The sequence below is a fragment of the Colletotrichum orchidophilum genome (assembly GCF_001831195.1).
Source record: "Colletotrichum orchidophilum strain IMI 309357 chromosome Unknown Scaffold_35.1, whole genome shotgun sequence".
Lineage (NCBI taxonomy): Eukaryota > Fungi > Ascomycota > Sordariomycetes > Glomerellales > Glomerellaceae > Colletotrichum > Colletotrichum orchidophilum.
The window spans coordinates 164,576-182,623 of record NW_019172991.1 but is presented as its reverse complement, the minus strand read 5'-3'; the positions used below and the strand labels follow the sequence as shown (position 1 = coordinate 182,623).

The window sequence follows — 18,048 nt, the reverse complement described above, 5'->3', positions numbered from 1 at the left end:
TTTTCCCCGGACATATCAAACTTTGTCCCGGAAAGATACAAGTCAGTCAGGACTAGGCGATGTCGGTAATCATGAGATTCCCTGTTTTCCTTCCGTTCTTCCTTAGATATCGAGGTGCATCGCCAGGTGGTAGAATAGCATCGTTTCGGCCTTTAAAAGTATATTACGTACTATTCACCCAATTTATCAAAACAAACCTTTGCTTTTCCGATGCTCGTTTTTCGATCCACGTTGTTGTTACATGGGCTCTCCTTCTAAGAGAGTCACCCGTCTGTCATGTACAGGACTATTGCTAGTCGACCCTTTTATCTACTGGCTCTTTGCCTTGTTCTTCGCGCTTCCTCCTGTCGGCAGAATGTCACTCTGCACAATCAACTGCAACAGACACCAAAGGTAACAAATGCCGAATCCTACCGCACCGACACCCACGTTTGCGACGACCCAGAGATCGGGCTTATCAATAGGCGGCACTATGACTCTCTCTACCACATGCCACGCAATCATGGCGAAGTAGAAACCCCCGTGGAGAAAAAATGTCGCCCACTGGCGCAGCCTGCCATGATCCTCATGGAAGTAGGCACTCAGGGATGTTGGCGGAAGACCAAGGAGGTATGCCCAAAGCAGGGTCAGGATGGCGTACGGGACGCTGAGATCCACCCGCTTAAGGAGGGGAAACATCGTCCACGCGCCCAAGGCATTGGCAAATCCGACCCAGGCCCGAACATCTCGTGACAGTCCGTGCTTGCCGGCAAGCAGCAAGGTCATGGGCATGAGAGGAAGCAGGGCACTCTTCTCGTGAACTTGGTAGCTGAAGAGAAAGAAGCCCCATGCCGTGGTTGCGAAGGCCAAGGGCAGAAGTGACTTGCGCGGACGGAAAAAGAGAATGAGGTTGGGCGGAATGATAGAGGCCAGTGTAGCCACAAGTGCGCCTCGCTGAAGAAGCTCGGGAGGGTAGTTGCGAAGCTTGACGACGACGTTGGCAGCGCACCAGAAGTTGGCGACTTTGTCTTCAAAGAGACCGCGGGCAAAGGGGAAGATGCGATGGACCATCTGTACCAGTTGCTCGACAACGGGATAGTAGATGGCATCGGTGTCAAGGACATCGGTCAGCCAGGGGAATAGAGGTAGGGCAGGCGGAGGCCCCTCATAGTCTGGCCGCGCGTCAATGCCTCGATGGGCGTCGTAGAGGGTGCCCAACACGAGGGGCAGAAGCAGGAGTGCGAAAGCCGCGACAGTTGCCAGCGCAATGCCGACGAAACGGCCTGGCTTCAAAGGAAAAACGCAGCTGCCCAGGAGAAACGAGAAGACGGAGAGGGCGTAATAGAGGGCCATCTGTTTAAAACCAAGAGCGGCAACGAAGAAGACAGCCGACCAGAGATAGCGACCAGCCAGGATACTCGACATGCTCGCCAGGACGAGACCGAGCATGACAGTGTTATACTGGAAGTGGACGTGGTCGATGAGCATCGTAGCGGGCTGCATCAAAATTGCGACGAGCGCCATCCAAGCGGTCCATGTCGGCACATTGCTATGTCTGGAGAAGCGTCGGACGAATACGACGGCGGCAGGGATATAGACAAGGTACTCGGAGACAATGACCGTGGCGCGCATGAATATCTTCAGATTCGGGTCGTCAGATCCTCGCGAGGTATACAGCTCGAACCAAGTCGGATTGATGAGAGACCCAACCTCGCCGCAGAGCCAGCTATGGTAGGCCGTCAGGGGCGGGTAGTCGAGACCCCACCACTGCAGGTCGTGGAAGTACCACTGTGAGACGGGAATCTGCGTCGTAATCTCCATCCAGTGTCTTTGCGCCTCGTAGTCTCCAAACATGGGTGGTCTCTGGAAACCTGAGACGAGTGGGATGGTCAGCATGAGCCGTCACTTTCCAACGGTGTCCAAGAGCGCATTTACCAGAGTATCCCCAAAGGCTAGCTGCCCATCTGAACAGGCCAACTACCATGAGGATCAGGGGAAGGACCTCCCACTGGGACACGGAGCCTCGAGCAGGCCACAGAAATGAAGCCAGAGGGAAGATCGGGGCCTTGACTAGAGCCTCCTTCCTAGTGAGGTGGCTTTCCACGGTGGCTGTACTGCTGCCGACACCATTTCCACCGTTCGTCTTCTTGCCGCCCCTGCGCCGGGGTTTGTGGGGAGATGGACTGATCATGTTCGCAGCTCAGTCGGTATCCAATCGGTTCGCAATGTGCGGCATGAGGTGCCAGAGGGAGGTGGATAATTGCCAAAAAAAAAAAAAAAAAAAAGGCGAATTGGCTTTGTCAAAGTCTGAGAGACAGTGGGAGATTCGTTGCTGCTGAAGTTCAAGGGTCCACGTCGCGTTAACATACCCGACAGCTGGTGGGTGCATCAACCTGTAAGGTCCCCACATCCCGGCCACTAAAGGCTGGTTCGGATCGCCAGGTACCTGCCGCTAGCCGTTCCCTTGTCTCAAGCATTCTGTGAATTCTACACAGAAGCAGTGGCAGCTTGGATTTAATTTGATGAACAAGGCGGCATGGTAGCTGCCCCTACCTTACTTTAACATAATCATTCCATCAAATAAGCAACCAATTCAACGTCTTCCCTCCAAACTTATTCTGTGTCTTCTAGTACCTTATGACATAACAACTTGCCAATATGATGATCTACTAAACAGTGACAACCCTGCTTCTTTTGCAACCTCGAGAGCCGAGCGACTTTCCATCTCGAATGCGAAGACAAATACAGGTTCAAATTTTGAGCTCCCAAACTCGAGCTTCGGCCACGGGTTGTAGGAGCTCAGCTTGTGGCCCTCCGCAGCGCAACCGGGGGAATGCCGGTCTCAACCACGTGACCGAGTCTGGGGTCAAAGGACTAAAGTGTCTTAGCTTCGATTGGCTAGGTAATCCGGGACAACTAACGTCACAGGGAGGTGCTGTCTCTCTGGCAGCTTTCCATGTTAGTGGGTGGACGATCGTTGAATTTCATAAACACTTTCCTGCCTTATCCTGCCTTGCCCTCTTTGGTTTCCTCGTCGGCTGGTGACCAACTCCTGTCAAAAATGCCTTTCCCTTTTGTTCTTCCCACAACTTCGGCCTTCTCATTCTCGTCCAGCTTCAGCAGTGATACTCACCCTTCACTGCCCCTCAGTTCCAGCACCTACCGCGGGGTTGTGAGAGATGCCCTCAAGAAACATAAACGAATACCCCCGTCATCGCAATCTTCCCACATTTCGACAGTCATTGGAGCTCTGAACGGCTACATCCCCTATATTCTTGCAATTGATGCTGGACTGAACCCGACGTCTCAGTCAGGTGACTACATCAACCTCAACACCAAGACGCCGCCGTCCATCGAATGGCGGCCAACGCTTTCGGACAATGCAGTGCCCGGCAGGGAGCGATCGAGGGTAAAGGTGCAGTCCATAGACCATGAGATCGCCTTCACTCTTTCATCTCTAGCCAACTCATACACTTTGGTTGCCCGGGCTGCTCTACACCCGCTGTACGTCACAACACACGCCACGTTGGACAATCAGCAGCGCACAGCTTCCATTCAAACGGCGACGAAATACCTCTTGGATGCTGCATCAATATACGATTACGTGGCTTCCCGGGCTGAAAGAATCCAGGTTCCGCCACCATGCAGCGATGTATCACCCTCGGCTCTTCGAGCCATGTCGTGCCTAGCTCTCGCCGAGGCGACACTCCTAGCCGTCCTCAAGGACGATCCCTACCCGGCCATCGTCGCCCAGGACCGCAATAAGAATGACCGCGAGTGGATGTTCAAAGCCCCCGAAATTCCAAAGGTTCGCGCCCATCTGTTTGCACGCCTGTGTCTCGCCGCCGCCGAGCATGCCGCCCAGGCCTCCTCTCTTTGCCAAGCTGCGGGGCGGGGTTCCAGCAAGATCAACGATGGGCTGCTCCGTTACCTCGAAGACCTTCGAAGGACTTGCCGCGCAAAGGCATGCCGTTTCTTCGGCATAGATTCAGAGATTAGTGGCCAAGTTGGCACGGCTATCGCATGGCTGCAGGCCGGTCTCCAGGAGTTGGGCGTTGAGTCCAAACATTCAACCAAAGGTACCGGCTTCAGTCGGTTCAAAAAGGAGTGGAGCGAGAAACGTGAGGATCGCAAGGTTGAAAAGGAGACGACCTGGGGTGCGGATGGCGGCAAGGGCGAGGAAACAAGGGTAACTGAGTTACTCGAAGGGAAATGGCACAAGCTCAATGACACGGTAAGCCACCTGACTGCCTTACATCCAAGGCCAATGACTGAAAAGCTCACCTTTTATATCTAGATGAACGTCCAGATCGTGCCTCCGATCGGGCCCTTGCTAGCTCAGATGCCATCTGGCCGTGAGATACACACCCTCAAGCCGTATCAGCCACCAGCGTTGGATCGCAGCATCTTGGAAGCCATGCGCGCGCCGCCTGAGAGAAGTGACGATTACGGAGATGCCCTGAGCTCGGATGACGAAGGCAAAGGCCTCCCTGGCCCACCTGGAGGATATCCTGATTCGAGACCGGAATACAGGAGCGGAAGCACGTCCTATTACTAGATGTGGTAGCAAACATGTGTAGTTTTCTTTGAGAATGTGTCAAAGAAATATACAACCATTGGGACACACTCTCCAACATTCTGACCAAATACTACACTTTTTCTGGCTCATGCGGCTCCTGTCCGTGAACCCCGTATTATAAACTCCCGCTGGTAATCGGTGCGTGGGCGCAAACCCCTGTTCCCCTCATCCGAATCTTCTCAATTGTCTCTGGACGGTTTCCCCTCAAGTTCCTCAGAACCGCACTACTGACAACCGCGTCTCTTGCAGAGCTCAGATGAACACGTCCTTCTCTCTATCATGAGTCCGAGCAAACAAATGCAAGCATCCCCGCGACTGATTTGCCATAAAAGGGTAGAAAGCTGCAAATCAGGGGCGGCTCGCTCGTCTCAGTCTCGGACAAGAGAGGAAGAGGGGGTGAGAGGAAAGCCGCAGCACGGAGATTGGCGCTTGCTCGAAGCCCGAAGTAGGTTGTTAAAGGAGACTTTGCAACCACACTGATATCAAGCTTCAGATGACGCCTAGGGGCAGAGCTTAAAACATGCGTGTTCCCAGCCTCGCACATCTCATTCGACCTCGGATCATTTCCCCCGAAGTCTACCACTACTATGTATGCAACAGTCGGGCACCGATACCACACTGTGAGGAGAGGGGAGAAATTCTCCGCCTTATCCCGAATTACCCAGGAGGGCGCCTCTTCAACTTTGCTAAAACTACCAGCGGCCCGGAGGGCGTTTGCTTGTAACTTCTAAGTCCCAATCTACCCGGTTTCCCAAACACCATATCGTGTGCGTATGCGTCACCAATCCGCTCATCCCCCATCTCATAGGGCGTCCGATGCTGAGGCTTTCACTTGCCCAGCCCGGTCGGGAAGACTACTCCTCCCTTGGACGAAGAGTCTCTTTCTCACCAACAATGACTAGCGCGGTAACATCCCCCATCGCGAGCACCATCACGACAGCCAGCACCTCGTCCTCAGGTACCTCGACAGCGAAGAGTAACAAAAACAGCCTAGTCATCCGTAGCCTAACTCCCGTCTCACCGTCCTTCCCGCTCCCTTTTAGGCTGACGGACGTCGACCTGCTCCGCCGCGACTGCCACATCCACGGTGAATGGGTCTCCTCCCTCAGCAATAAGCGCTTCGCGGTTCTCGACCCGGGCACCGGTCGCGTGTGGGCGACGTGTCCCGACAGCACGAGAGACGACGTCAATCCCGCAGTCAAATCTGCGTACGTCGCCTTCCAGGGCTTCTCGAAGAACACCCCTGCCCGCGAGCGCGCTCGCCTCCTCACCTCCTGGCACCATCTCATCCTCGCTAGCCGCCTCGACCTGGCCACCATCCTCGTCCATGAAACAGGGAAGCCGCTGACCGAAGCCCTCGCCGAAGTCGACTATGGCGCTGGTCTCGTCCGCTGGTTTGCCGGTGAAGCCGAGCGACTGGAACCGCCGCCACCATCAACTCCTCAGTTGCCGTCGCCGGCTGCATCCCGGGTCTCCTCCCCCACATCCGATGACGGCACTGTCCCCGCATCGACAACGGCAACCGGCATATTCCCGAAAAGGCGCGGCGCCGTCCTCAAGCAACCTATCGGCGTCGTTCTCGCTCTGGTGCCATGGAGCTTTCCCCTCGCTCTCGCTCTCCGTAAAGCGGCAGCAGCTTTAGCGGCCGGCTGCACCGTCATCGTCAAACCATCCTCCGAAACCCCCCTCTCGGCCCTCGCCCTCGCCTGCCTCGCCGATCGCGCGGGCTTCCCCGCCGGCGCCCTCAACGTCCTGACAACGAGCCTGGGGAACACGCCGGTGGTATCCGAGGCGCTGTGCATGCACCCGCTCGTCAAGGCGGTGAGCTTCACAGGCAGCGCGCGGGTCGGGAAACAGGTCGCTGCCTCCTGCACCCGGAATCTGAAGCGCCTTTCGCTTGACCTGGGTGCGAACTGCCCGGCCATCGTGTTCGACGACGCGGACCTCGGCCAGGTGGCCAAGGATCTCACGGCGCTGAAATGGAGGCACGCGGGCCAGGCCTGCGTCGCGCCAAACCGCTGTTACGTACAGCGGCGGGTCTATGATGTGTTTTCCACGTTGTTGGTGGCGGAGGTCTCGAGGCTCAAGGTCGGGCACGGGATGGCTAGGGAGACGACGTTAGGCCCGTTGACGACTATTCGCGGGCTGTACAAGGCGGAGGCGCTCTGCAAGGATGCAATAGAGAAAGGGGCTGTCAAGTTGCTCGGTACCGGAAGAAGAGAGCCCGGCGACGGGTACTTCATGGCGCCGACTGTGTTGGGTAGTATGACGGACTCGATGTTGATGTGTCGTGAGGAAGTGTTTGCCCCGGTGCTGTGCTTGTACGTTTTTGACACTGAAGATGAGGTTGTGATGAGGGCGAACGACACCCCCGTTATCTCGGCCGGGTACGTCTTCACGAAGAATTCCGATCGGCTGTGGAGGATTTTTGATCGGCTGGATGCCGCAGTCCTAGGAATGGTGAGCTGACGCACGCTCTGTTGCTTGCCCGGCAGAATTTGCTTCCCGCCATCGGAAGTACACTCGTGGCTAATATATCTACAGAATACGGTCTACTTGGTGACGGAAACGCCTGTACCGACTTCAAACAACGGGAGCGGATACACACCGGCACAAGCTACAGCCTTGGACGAATTTCTCGTCACAAAAGGCGCTGCGATGTCTCCTTCATAACTTTCATTCGAAACCAGTGTAGGATATTGAGATCATTCCTCCCTTTCTCTTTGTCCTGTCATTGGGGTTAGAGCCATTGAACTGTGGACACAGTCGCGGAGTTGAGGTGTTGGGCACAGATGGTTTTGCGTAAGACGGGGCTTTTTCAACTTAAGTTCTTGCGTGATCTGAAAGAAGTACGAGCACGAGGCTTATGGGAACGGTGATTGCCATGTTGAAATAACCGCGGCTTAAAAGTTGTCGAGTCTTGCTGGCGTTCTCCGAATTTTCAGACATGGCTGTGTGACGTGCTGTTTCTATCGTAACCCGTGAGACACTATGCTATGACAGCTTTGACGTTGAAAAGGGACTGAGCGTGCTGAAAATGGTAAAGATACTACGTATGACCTGAGGAAAGACGGAATATGAGCTCAATAACTTCGATATAATACAGACAACTGATAGCGGTGGAAGAGACTGTGCTTTCTCGACCGAAGTCACTTAACCAGAATGTTACATCCGTCACCTCACAAGCATGTCCTTTAAACTCACTCTGTAGCGGCCTGATTCAACGACTTAAAGTTATTTCTTTCGAATTGGTTCACTGAAGTACGGCAACCTCAACACACTTTCCTGGAATACTGTCAAGAAATTAGAAAGTTGAAAAAATATGGACTGATGTAGATGAATTAGTCAGCAGTTCGCTCTCACATGCTTCTCGACTTGACGTGGAGCTATCCACGTAGGATCTCCAAATTACTGCGACACCTATTCATTGTTACAACAAGAAAGTAGAAATTCTACTTGAGGGACATACCACCACACTTGAAAGCGCCGTCATTTCAAATTGACTGTACGAAATAGATGATAATGAATCTTTAGGAATGATTTGCCCAGAACTCGGATATCACCCAGAATCCCTCCTGCCGATGGCTTTGTTCGCATTGCAGTGGATTCTCATTGAAATCATCTGCCAGCATTTTACATACAACCTATAGTCATCTCTTTCTCGCGTCACATAAATTTGAACAAACTTGAACACGACCACTTGAGACGCGCCTGATATAACTGAGCCATATGTAATGAATCCAAACATGGCACTTGAATACCTTAGATGGTTCCGAGAACTTAATATGGTTAAAAGGCTCGGTCGGATTGACCTAAAGTATAGCCTCTTCGTCTTTGACTTATTGTAAGTTGAGTGAATATCTCCCCGCCTGCCGGGCAGGGTCGATACCGGCCGCTCCAGACTCCCTAAGTTACTAACGGATGCAATATCTACCAGCCTTGGAAGGACTGTTAACATAGAAAACGGCGCGCAACACGCACGTGGCTCTCGTCATACCATGACCTAATAGTTTCTGGAAAATTGCTTCAGCCTGACAAGGCAACTCATTCAGCCCACGGCGGTAGAGTTTCAAAGATAGATGATATCATATCACCCGAGTCCCAAATATTATTGTTTCGTATGGATTCCTGCAAAGCTTAAAGTCGCCTGCAAACCGCGGTTCTATAGAAACGAACCACTCGCATAGACAACGTCATCTCCTCGAAGTGGCTCAAAACTCTCCGAGAACCCCCTGATACACTAGAAAGGCGGCCCTGATTGCAGATGATGTGTATGAAGATGAACACACCTTGTCACAAGAGACTTGTGGATGAAGGAACGCCAAAGACCCTTGTGATAGTTATGTATTGATTTGAAACGACGAAGCCCTCTTTACCAAGCCACCCAAACTCCACTTTTGATGCACAGCGTACGCGACAATTCCAGCACATATTGACTACATACAGCCCTAGGTCTTCCATCTCTAATCTAAAGATCCTTCGCACGCATCTTCTTGATACGCAGTCCACCTTCGAAGACACCGCGGTCAACGGCGGCGGCGACAGTGAGAGTGCCACCAATGATGGCGCAAAGGCCAGTCAAGAAACCGGTGAAGGTCTTGGCGCGCTCTTCGCGGTTGATGACCTTCATGGGGGAGATATCCTAGACAAATCATGTAAGTCACGGTAGATGAAGCTACGGAAGATATGGGAAGAACTTACGTAGGAAAAGAAGACTCCCGGGATACCTCCACGAGAGTGGAGGCGCTCCTGGTGTCCCTCGGCAGAATCATCACCGCCAGCCAAGCTGCGCTTGTGGCTCGTCACAGAGTATTGATGGGTCTCAACACTGCCATCGCTTCCCTGACCCAGAAGACCGAGGCCAGAGTTCTCCTGCTCGGGATTGGAGCCCTTCTGCCAGTTGAGTGCGAGATATGAAGTGGGCACGATCTTGATAAAGTACATGAAGTTGTAGTTGGGGTCGTTGGTCTCCTGGTGGGTGTTGTCAAGAGGGTTGCCGTGGTGGTTTGTCCACGCCGCCGCGCGCTTGCCCATCTTCTTGGCGACAGTGTCGGGGAGCTGAGGGCCGAAGCGCAGAGAGTGAACGGTGTGAGTGAAGTCGTGCTGGGCATCGGAGGGGGTGTCCCAGTAGTTCTTGAGGTCGTGGACGTGCATGTTTCCGTTGCTGAAGCTGCGGCCAGGGGCAAGGTGGAAGTTTCCGACGACCTTGTTGACACGCAGGTTACCCTCGATGCGGCAGCCCTCCTGGCGCTGCTCCTCCAGTCGCTCGGCGTAGTGCTCACGCGTGCACTGCTCAACGTTTTCGCCCTTACCGAAAGCCCACGAAGCCTGTGCGTATGCCTCTCTTACTTCCTCGCACGTGTTGCAACATCCGGCCTTTTGCGCGTTCGGCGGTGACGGGGCGCCATAACAGGGGCCGCAGTAGTTAGGGTCCAGGTGCTCAGCCGCTTCGTCGCGGGAGTGACTGGGTAAATATATCAGTCAAGGCATCATGCTAGCAAGCAACACTTGTAGAAACTCACAGATCCAGGGCCTTGATGTCAATGACACCGCCGCCCTCCTTCTGGGGACGAAGGCGGACCTTATTGATGCCGTGCTGAACGCCATGCTGTTGCTCGCCCGAAACATCCATGACGTCTAGGGTGAGAAGTTCACAGGGCATCTTAGGGAAAGTCATGTTGAGATGGATCTCCATGCGCTCGCCTGTTACCGAGAATACATTAGCTCCCAATGCCCATGCAGACTCACTGAGACGACCAGAATTTCATACCTCTTCCCTTGTCCACGATCAACTCGGGATGAATCTCTATCCTCCGATAGTCAACCCATTCTCCCCAGGCCAGCCAAAAGACAACGATCAGCGATACGATGGTGACAATTCCACCGGAAGTTGTGCGGATACGTGCTTCGTCGACCGTCTTTGTGAAGGCGTCGAGCCTCGTGAATCTTGATTTTGCCGGCATGGTGAATTCGGGAGGAGGAGAAAGAGGAACGTGGTATCGAGAGCTATCGATCTCGGTCACGAGTTTGCGGCAGCCTCGTGGGCGTTGTGGGACGAATCAACAGAAGCCAAATGTAGTGCTTTCGCAACAATGCGCCAAGCAGAAAATCGCAAAAAGGAGTGGCGGAGACGTAAAAGTTGATATCAGGAAGTGAGAGACCCCGCCTGAACCATGAGAAGAGAAGGGTCGACGCGCGGAAGTCGAGTTGTGAGCAAAGCAGGAGTATCTCACAAAGCTTTGGGGGTTGCGCAAAGCCAAAGTAAAGTAGAGGCCACCTTCACTCATTTTCTGGACACGCAGCCCATCCAGCTCTCAATTGCGCTCAAGGTACGGAGTACATCTCGTCAGGGGTCTTGCACGGCACGAGTGGGTCCGGGCCCCTGGATAATTGTCAGCCGTCGGCCAATGGAAGATGCCGTTCGACACTAGAAGCAATCCAGAATCAGATGGCTCGTGCTTAAGCTGCGCGGTCCCGTCCCCACCGTAAAATCCCAGCCTGGCAGTCAAGGCTGGGGACGCAGTGCTTCTTGGTCCAGAAGCCAACTTCAAAGAGATCATCATCGTCACGCCGCCTTTCGACCAAGTCGTATTGATATCCATGGCATATTAATCCGAGCAATTGAAACTGAATAAGAAGAAACCTTACATTCTTCTACGAACGCGACACCCGAATTCCCTTTGACCGCCTTGGCGAGCACGTACTGAGCGAGTCTTGCATTCCGTCCTTCGAGCCTTCTTCACCGAGATGTCGAAACCGCCTTCCAGGGTTGTCTTTGTGGGAAATATCCCCTACGGTAGGAATGATGACCTTTTTTATATCCTAGAAATATCTGACCAATCTCCATAGGCCTTTCCGAGGAACAGATCAGCGACATTTTCAGCAGTGCCGGCAAGGTCCTCAACTTCCGCCTGGTCTATGACCGTGAAACTGGACGGCCCAAGGGTTTCGGTTTCGCAGAATATCCTGACAATGGTAATCCCCAAGAAAATGACGCAACTCGTCGAATATGGAACGCGACTAACCAGGCGGCGCAGATTCCGCGGCATCGGCAGTCCGCAACCTCAACGACTATGAGATTATGGGAAGGAAACTGAGAGTCGACTTTTCTAATGAAGGAGGTAGTGATGACAATAACGATGGCCATGCACACGTACGTCTATAGAGACTGAGCTGTTTTCGAAGATCGAATCTAATAACTGAAGCAGGGCCGAGATGGCGGCAACCCCTCCCACGCCTCGAACGGATACAACTCTGTCGCGCCGCCGATGCAATCGAGTACGCTGCCTCCTCTCCCGGCCGGCAAGGAGCTCCCCCCGAACGTGACAGCAACCGACGCCATCTCGCGGACTCTCAATACCCTTCCTCCGTCTCAGCTCCTCGATATACTCACGCAGATGAAGGCACTGGCCTCTACCGATCCCGCCAGGGCAACCGAACTTCTCCAGCAGGCTCCGCAGCTGGCATACGCGGTCTTCCAGGCTCTCCTCCTCATGGGCCTGGTCTCTCCCGAAGCGATCCACTCCGTCATTGAGCCTGGCGGCGCGCCCGTCGCGCCTCCAGCGCAGGCCGCGCCGATCGGCTACCCGCCCCAACCCACCCCTGGCTTCCCTCCGGTTCCCGTGATGGGAGCTAACAACACCCCGCCTATCACCGGCACGCCGTACGCGCCGCCTCCGCCGCAAGCTCCCTACGGCGCACCTCCGCCGGCCGCCGCACCCTTGGGTCAAGACCCTGACGCGCTCATGCGGCAGGTCATGGAACTGCCGATGGAGACGATTAATATGCTCCCCGAGGCAGAGAGACAGCAGATCCTGGCGCTCCGCGCAAGCTTTGGTGGACAGAGGCGATGAGCATGCCACACTTGCCCTGCGCATGCGCGAGCTTGGTATCCTAGCTTGCGAGCTTGACGTTGTCTGGAAGAACTCAGGAATGCTATTTTTGGGTGGACACATCCCTCGAGCCGACAAATATCGACTTGAGATTGAGGAGATGCCAACTCTCATAGTCCTTCTACGTGGCTCATAGTAACGAGGCAGAAGCTTGCGAATGTTCCTGCTTCGTCGGCAAATAGTCTCATACGAAGCTATTCTTAAAGGGAAAACTACCCTCAGAGGGGCCAGGTGAGGGGGCTCAATGGGGCCTTCCAGGTTTACCAGAAAATTGCCCCACCACCAACCACCCTGCTCTACCTTACACTACCCAGTTGCTACCGATCTTATCACAACGACTTCACCGATCATCTGGCATCTGTGCCTCGGTAAGCCTATCCACAAGCGTGTGGGGATGTCGGAAGGTGGCGTTGAACGATGATGGCGTATTTCGAAGCTGCGCCCCCCTTCCCGGGCAGTCAGGAAACGGGGCGGCCGATTCGCAGCAATGGCGGGGACGAAAGGGATTGTTTTGTAATGCTGGTTTTTTCTTCTTCTTCTTCTCCGAGCGGAGAACCTAGGTAGAGTGCGAGGCAAATCACGAGGACAACGGCCAGTCTAAATATACCACTCTTACACTTTGAAACGAAAAGCTGAGCACGCTTCGCTGGAAACCTTGTTTTCGCACACTTTAACGCAAGCTTGGTGTTGTGGTGGCAGGCAAAGTTGACGACGATACCACGAGGCGAATAAGCGTTGCTGCAGCTGCTGGAATGTGACGCTGAGCCAGATAATTATAGCCATTTGCCACGAGTTGTAGTCCGTAATTCTGCAGTAAATTAGGCACATTTTTTTGTTCATTCTTTGTCCATTCTTTCTCCGTTCGCCTAAAATGGCGGCGGCGCTTTTTTCGGTTTCCAGAATGCTGGTAAAGGGAAAGAACCTGGACGAGTTTATAGCCGCGTAGTGATGTATCTGACACTGACGAGCAACTCTAAATGGTGGATGCCCCACAGGGCAACTGGAGATTTGGGTTTCAAGATGTCTATCCGTAACTTGCACAAGCAGACAAGCGTGACAAGGTCGTAGAGCAAGACAGTTCTTTTTACTGACAGGACATAGTGCATACCCGCGCTATTGAACTTTGGAGGAGACCGTGGGCACCCGCGGCAGAATTGAACTTGGCGAGGCCGTCGGGGCGCCGGGGCGGATCAACAATGCATTGAGTTTGCCCATGCATCACGGTCGTCTGCCTGGCTATATGTCGGGGACCACAGGGAGTTTCCGTCAGATTTCGATAGCGATGCTAATTTACAGCCCATTTCGCCACCGCCACTTGGATGCGGCATGCACGCAAGATGGACAAATGTCATGTTCAGTGGCAATTATCACTTATGCGCGTAACAATGGCCAGACGAGAGGACTTCATGCCGCCAAGGAAGAGGCTTGTTTTGGTGACATGATTTGGGGGAACTGGGAAAGAGGGCTGGGATCGGAAGCTGTGACCGGGCCCATCCTGTCAAAATGTGTGGCTTGGCCACCCTGCGCCGATGTGTATGGACTGTTCAATCGCAGAGAGCAAAGATGGGACGAGACGGACGACATTTCATGGGATGGGATGGGTGGGGGTATTACAGACTTACTATGGTACAGTGAAGTCCCGAGTCCAGATTTACCTACCTCGCGAATAACGACCTTTATCGCTTAAGATTGGTTCGCCACTTCAACACCACCGTGTTCGATGCGTACGAGCCGCGAGAGCTCAACCCTCGTGTAAGGACCCAAAAAAAAAAAGGTGTTCAATAAATGTGGTGCCGTTGTGGGTGGCCCCATTTGTGCATCTGAGTCGGCGCGAAACAAGCCACTTGTCTCACAGAAGCTAGAAAGTCCATCGGGAGGGTAACGTCGTTCCTGAATCTTTTGCATTTTGCATGCAGAGGATTGTGGAAGAGGACGGAGAGGAAGAAGAAAAAAGTTGGGGGGAAGGGGAGGGGCGTTGGTTGGTTGTTTGTGAGAGAACGTCCATGGTCAGAATATCTTAGTCTGCATCGCAGCGTCGCAGCAGGTGTGTCCCAGATGTACAGTTACGTGGGAAGGGGGAAGGGGGAAAAACACCTCTCGGGAGAAAGAATGAATTTCACACTCATGCCGAAGCTGCAAGCTGGGGAAGGCTTCACGTCCCGCCATTGGCCGCGACTACTTGAACCGTTCAAATGGGTTCATCTGGAGCTCCCCAAGTGTAACGAATGAACAGACGACAGAGGCACCGGCAGGAGGGATGATGGCCGCAGGCTGAAACGATTTGACGAGTTGATATACACGGTATTGTACGCAGCACCGTATGTCGGATGGTTGCTGAATGTTGTGCCAGTGAGGTTGGGTTGTGAAGAAGGAATGTGTGTGGCTACCTCGGAGTGGAGCGTGTTCCTGAATCCTCACATCTCTCTCTTTACAAAGGTCGCCACCATCTACGATCCGAAGGTTCTGGACGAGATTCGGTGCATCGTCAGCTCCGTCGCGGATGCTTGGGCGGCACCTGCGACCTTTGTGTGTTTCTTGACGCGGCCTCCAGGATCGACGTGGGAGTGAGCCGCCGTGTAATTTCTCCAGCCGAAAGAAGGTTGACTTTTGTAAATTTCCCGTCCTTGAATTGCAGTCCATGCAGGTCATATGTTGACAGAGAAATTTTCGACGTTTCCCGTCTTGGGCAGTCTTCCTTCTCGCCGGGGAAACAAAAGAAGGGCCCCGGTTCATAGGCTATTGGCAATTGCAGCGGCACTGCAGGTGCAACGTCGCACTAATAAGGTTGTATGTATCCATAGAAAGAAGGTCGCAATGAGCGCGGTCTCCCAAAATGGTACAGGTCCCAACTCGCAGGAGGTACGAAGTACATAGTAGGCAGACCGTAGACCGTAGACGGTAAAGCAATTCAAAAAAGTTCAAAGAAGGTTTTCCGAAGATGCTTCGTACTCTGTCGGGTAATGGGATGAGCCAATGAAACGCGGGAATGACTTCCCAATCCAGGGGGATCACGCTGCAGAGAGCGGGAAGCGAAATAATTAGAGCCCGCTCGGAGTGGAGGGAAAGCAGGGCAGCGGCTGCGGGACATGTGCCATGTGGTAAAAATTGGGAAAAAATAAATGATGCTGACAGGCTTGCAGCGGATATGAGAGGGGATGCTGTCGGCCGTGAGGCCATTGTCGATTCGTCATGTGCAACCTATTGGTTTCTAATTACTTTGTTGATTATTCTGGACCGTCGCCCCATGGCATGTGGCTCCGTTTTTTGGGTTGGCGACCGTTCCGTTGTTATTGATGGGGCTGCTTGCTTCACCACACAGTAAGTTGCTAACGTGCTGTTGCTCAAGCGTTCAAGTCAAAGACCCAAGGGTGCATTCCAATGTGGTTCTCTCGTTGACGAGTGATTCGCGTTTGGACGGGACCGACGATCAAGACGACACATCGCCATGTCTCGTTGATGGGGGATGCTCCGTAGCAGCTCCGTAAATCTGGAGCCCGCGTCCGTTAGCGTAAACGGTTGAACAGGGTAAGGTAGGCACTGGACCTGGAACATGGCTCGTAACCTTCCCCGTCGACAGTCGTCGCATAATAGTATTTGGACAGCAACATGGCGGGTACAGATAGTTGTTTGTGCGCAACAGTGCCCTGCCGTCTTGGGAGGAATGGTAGTAGCAAGTTGGACTGTAGTCCGAGAAACGGCGGGGGAAGAGAGACAGACAGAGAGCGCAGCCGGTCCAGATTTCTGGCGCAGCGTGTTCTAGCCTGGGTCGTCGCCCGTGTTAGCGCCGCGGCAATGTTGCTAAAGTTAGGTCTCCTAGCCATCCGCTAACAAGGAAACGGAATGACGAGAAACGCACCTCAATCTGGGGCAGCGTATCCCTACGAATACCTCGTATGGACCAAGGCGCCTGCACCTTATGATTGCTGGGTTCCTTGCGATCCACCAGTGACCAAGGCCCGGGCCCGGGCAGAGCTCCGTCAGGTCCAAGACGGGACAGCTCAGAAGAAAGTCCAGCTAGATGCCATTGCACTAGAACAGCTCTTGCTGTGATGGGTAGTGATGAGCACCACCTGAAGCCCGAGGGAAGAGGCCGTTGCGCTCCCAAGTTCCTCCCATTGCGCCCGAATTGTTGGCTGGGCTATTATGGGCGATGCTCGTTGCTGCAGGAACTGCACTCTAAACCGGAAAGAACAGGAAGGAAGCGGCAGTGGAAGCGGGACTGACCTGTGACAGCCTGGGCTGTTTTTGGAGGGTTGGAACTTGATTCCCGTTCCCAATCCAACCTTCAGATTTCCAGTTGGAGTTTTCCAGCTCCAGCTAAGGTAGCCAGGCTGGCCAAGTTCCAACAGAATAGTCACGGTAGGTGTCGATGCGAAAGGGGGCACATCTTCCGTACCTGACGTAGTTGCGGTCTTTGCCTTAGGTAGGGTAGATAGGTACCTAATGGTGCCCTTTACCGTTATGCTTGTCAAAGCAAGGCCACCTGGCGTGCTCTACGATCTACACTCACCGCATCTTACATCATGGCATCGAGCTCTCTGTCAAGTATGGATACATGAAGTTGTGAAATAAGGCACAGACAGGCAGAGCATCAGAGACGAGAAGCACGGACAAAACAACCCCCCGTGCTAGGCATCTAGAGGGCTCCCACGTTGACCTGAAGTCGCCTATGCCCTACAATGTAGACCGTGGCCGCCGACTCTTTCTTACCTTTGCGTTGGCGACCAACCCGGGCGCGTTCCGGCCGAGCATTGCAAGTCTTCCGTGCTGTGCCCTGAAAATATCCCTACCGGGCTGCTGAAAGCCAGCCGCGGGGCCTCGGGTCGCAATTCCCAAGCCACCTACACACTCGGCGTGAACATGGTCGTCGACGGTCTGGAAGGAAAACGGAGTGTGGCGCGCCACGGTTTGCTACGGACGACGCATTGGCGTTGATGAACAAGGTGACAGCGACGTTGAAGAACTGGGTCGCAGGGCCACAGGGCTTGAAGGCTTGAGTGACGGGCGTCACGGGCGGAGGAGGAGGAGGACGACGAGACCTTGCACCTTGCACCTTGCAGGGCAGGGATCAAACGGGGACGAGCAACAAGACAACTGGAAGGGGGGAAAAAAAAAGGGGAAATTTGGGTCTTGCTGTTAGTGCATCGTGTTGCTATGCGATGCCATCCAATGACTGCTGCTGGTCGGGCTCTGGCCGTTTACGATGTACCTGCACCCCAGACAACGCCATCGGCAAAAGGACAAGCCATGATTTACAACTGCAGACACTAAGGGGTTTCAATAGGTGTTGCTGCAATTATCTGTAAGGTATACATCCGTACCTGAGTTGCTGACATGTGTTTAAATGCAATGTTGACTGCTGAGGGGCGTACGCTTTCTTTCATCGATTGTTCCTGCTGTGTTTCGTGGGCGTCCGCCTGTGATGCCCTCCCCTGTCATTACCCCTGCTTCCGTGCCTCGCATGGGGGGCCCTGACGCCGTCGTGGCTGCGGAAACCTTGGGTACTAACTTATCCCTTGGAGGTAAGGTGCTTAGCCCCGCCCTTTTCGAAGCCCGTGCTGTCTTCCCACTGGAAGTCACCTCAGTAAGGTGTCCGGA

The 18,048-nt window shown here is 53.8% G+C and overlaps 5 protein-coding genes across 5 annotated transcripts, besides 1 other annotated feature; 3 read left to right on the top strand and 2 right to left on the bottom strand.

Annotated features, from left to right (window-relative positions):
- Positions 1–309: 309 nt before the first annotated feature.
- On the bottom strand, positions 310–2,170 carry CORC01_05141 (ALG8 glycosyltransferase family ALG6; the record flags this gene model as incomplete). The annotated part of the gene is made up of 2 exons (XM_022616786.1): positions 310–1,850; positions 1,915–2,170. 2 exons carry the CDS (start codon positions 2,168–2,170, stop codon positions 310–312), a joined length of 1,797 nt encoding a protein of 598 aa, XP_022476710.1.
- An 870-nt stretch (positions 2,171–3,040) lies between these two features.
- On the top strand, positions 3,041–4,537 carry CORC01_05140 (pH-response regulator protein palC; the record flags this gene model as incomplete). The annotated part of the gene is made up of 2 exons (XM_022616785.1): positions 3,041–4,213; positions 4,277–4,537. The coding sequence occupies 2 exons, from the start codon at positions 3,041–3,043 to the stop codon at positions 4,535–4,537; spliced, it is 1,434 nt and encodes a 477-aa protein (XP_022476709.1).
- A 915-nt stretch (positions 4,538–5,452) lies between these two features.
- CORC01_05139 (aldehyde dehydrogenase) lies at positions 5,453–7,231 on the top strand (the record flags this gene model as incomplete). Its single annotated transcript, XM_022616784.1, has 2 exons — positions 5,453–7,018; positions 7,103–7,231. 2 exons carry the CDS (start codon positions 5,453–5,455, stop codon positions 7,229–7,231), a joined length of 1,695 nt encoding a protein of 564 aa, XP_022476708.1.
- A 1,795-nt stretch (positions 7,232–9,026) lies between these two features.
- Positions 9,027–10,521, bottom strand: CORC01_05138 (uncharacterized protein; the record flags this gene model as incomplete). Its single annotated transcript, XM_022616783.1, has 4 exons — positions 9,027–9,200; positions 9,260–10,022; positions 10,081–10,261; positions 10,329–10,521. 4 exons carry the CDS (start codon positions 10,519–10,521, stop codon positions 9,027–9,029), a joined length of 1,311 nt encoding a protein of 436 aa, XP_022476707.1.
- A 784-nt stretch (positions 10,522–11,305) lies between these two features.
- CORC01_05137 (RNA recognition domain-containing protein) lies at positions 11,306–12,411 on the top strand (the record flags this gene model as incomplete). Its single annotated transcript, XM_022616782.1, has 4 exons — positions 11,306–11,354; positions 11,408–11,533; positions 11,596–11,711; positions 11,767–12,411. The coding sequence occupies 4 exons, from the start codon at positions 11,306–11,308 to the stop codon at positions 12,409–12,411; spliced, it is 936 nt and encodes a 311-aa protein (XP_022476706.1).
- A 4,899-nt stretch (positions 12,412–17,310) lies between these two features.
- Positions 17,311–17,385: a sequence feature (Short protein (CORC01_05136, OHE99558.1) was converted to a misc_feature.).
- Positions 17,386–18,048: the final 663 nt, after the last annotated feature.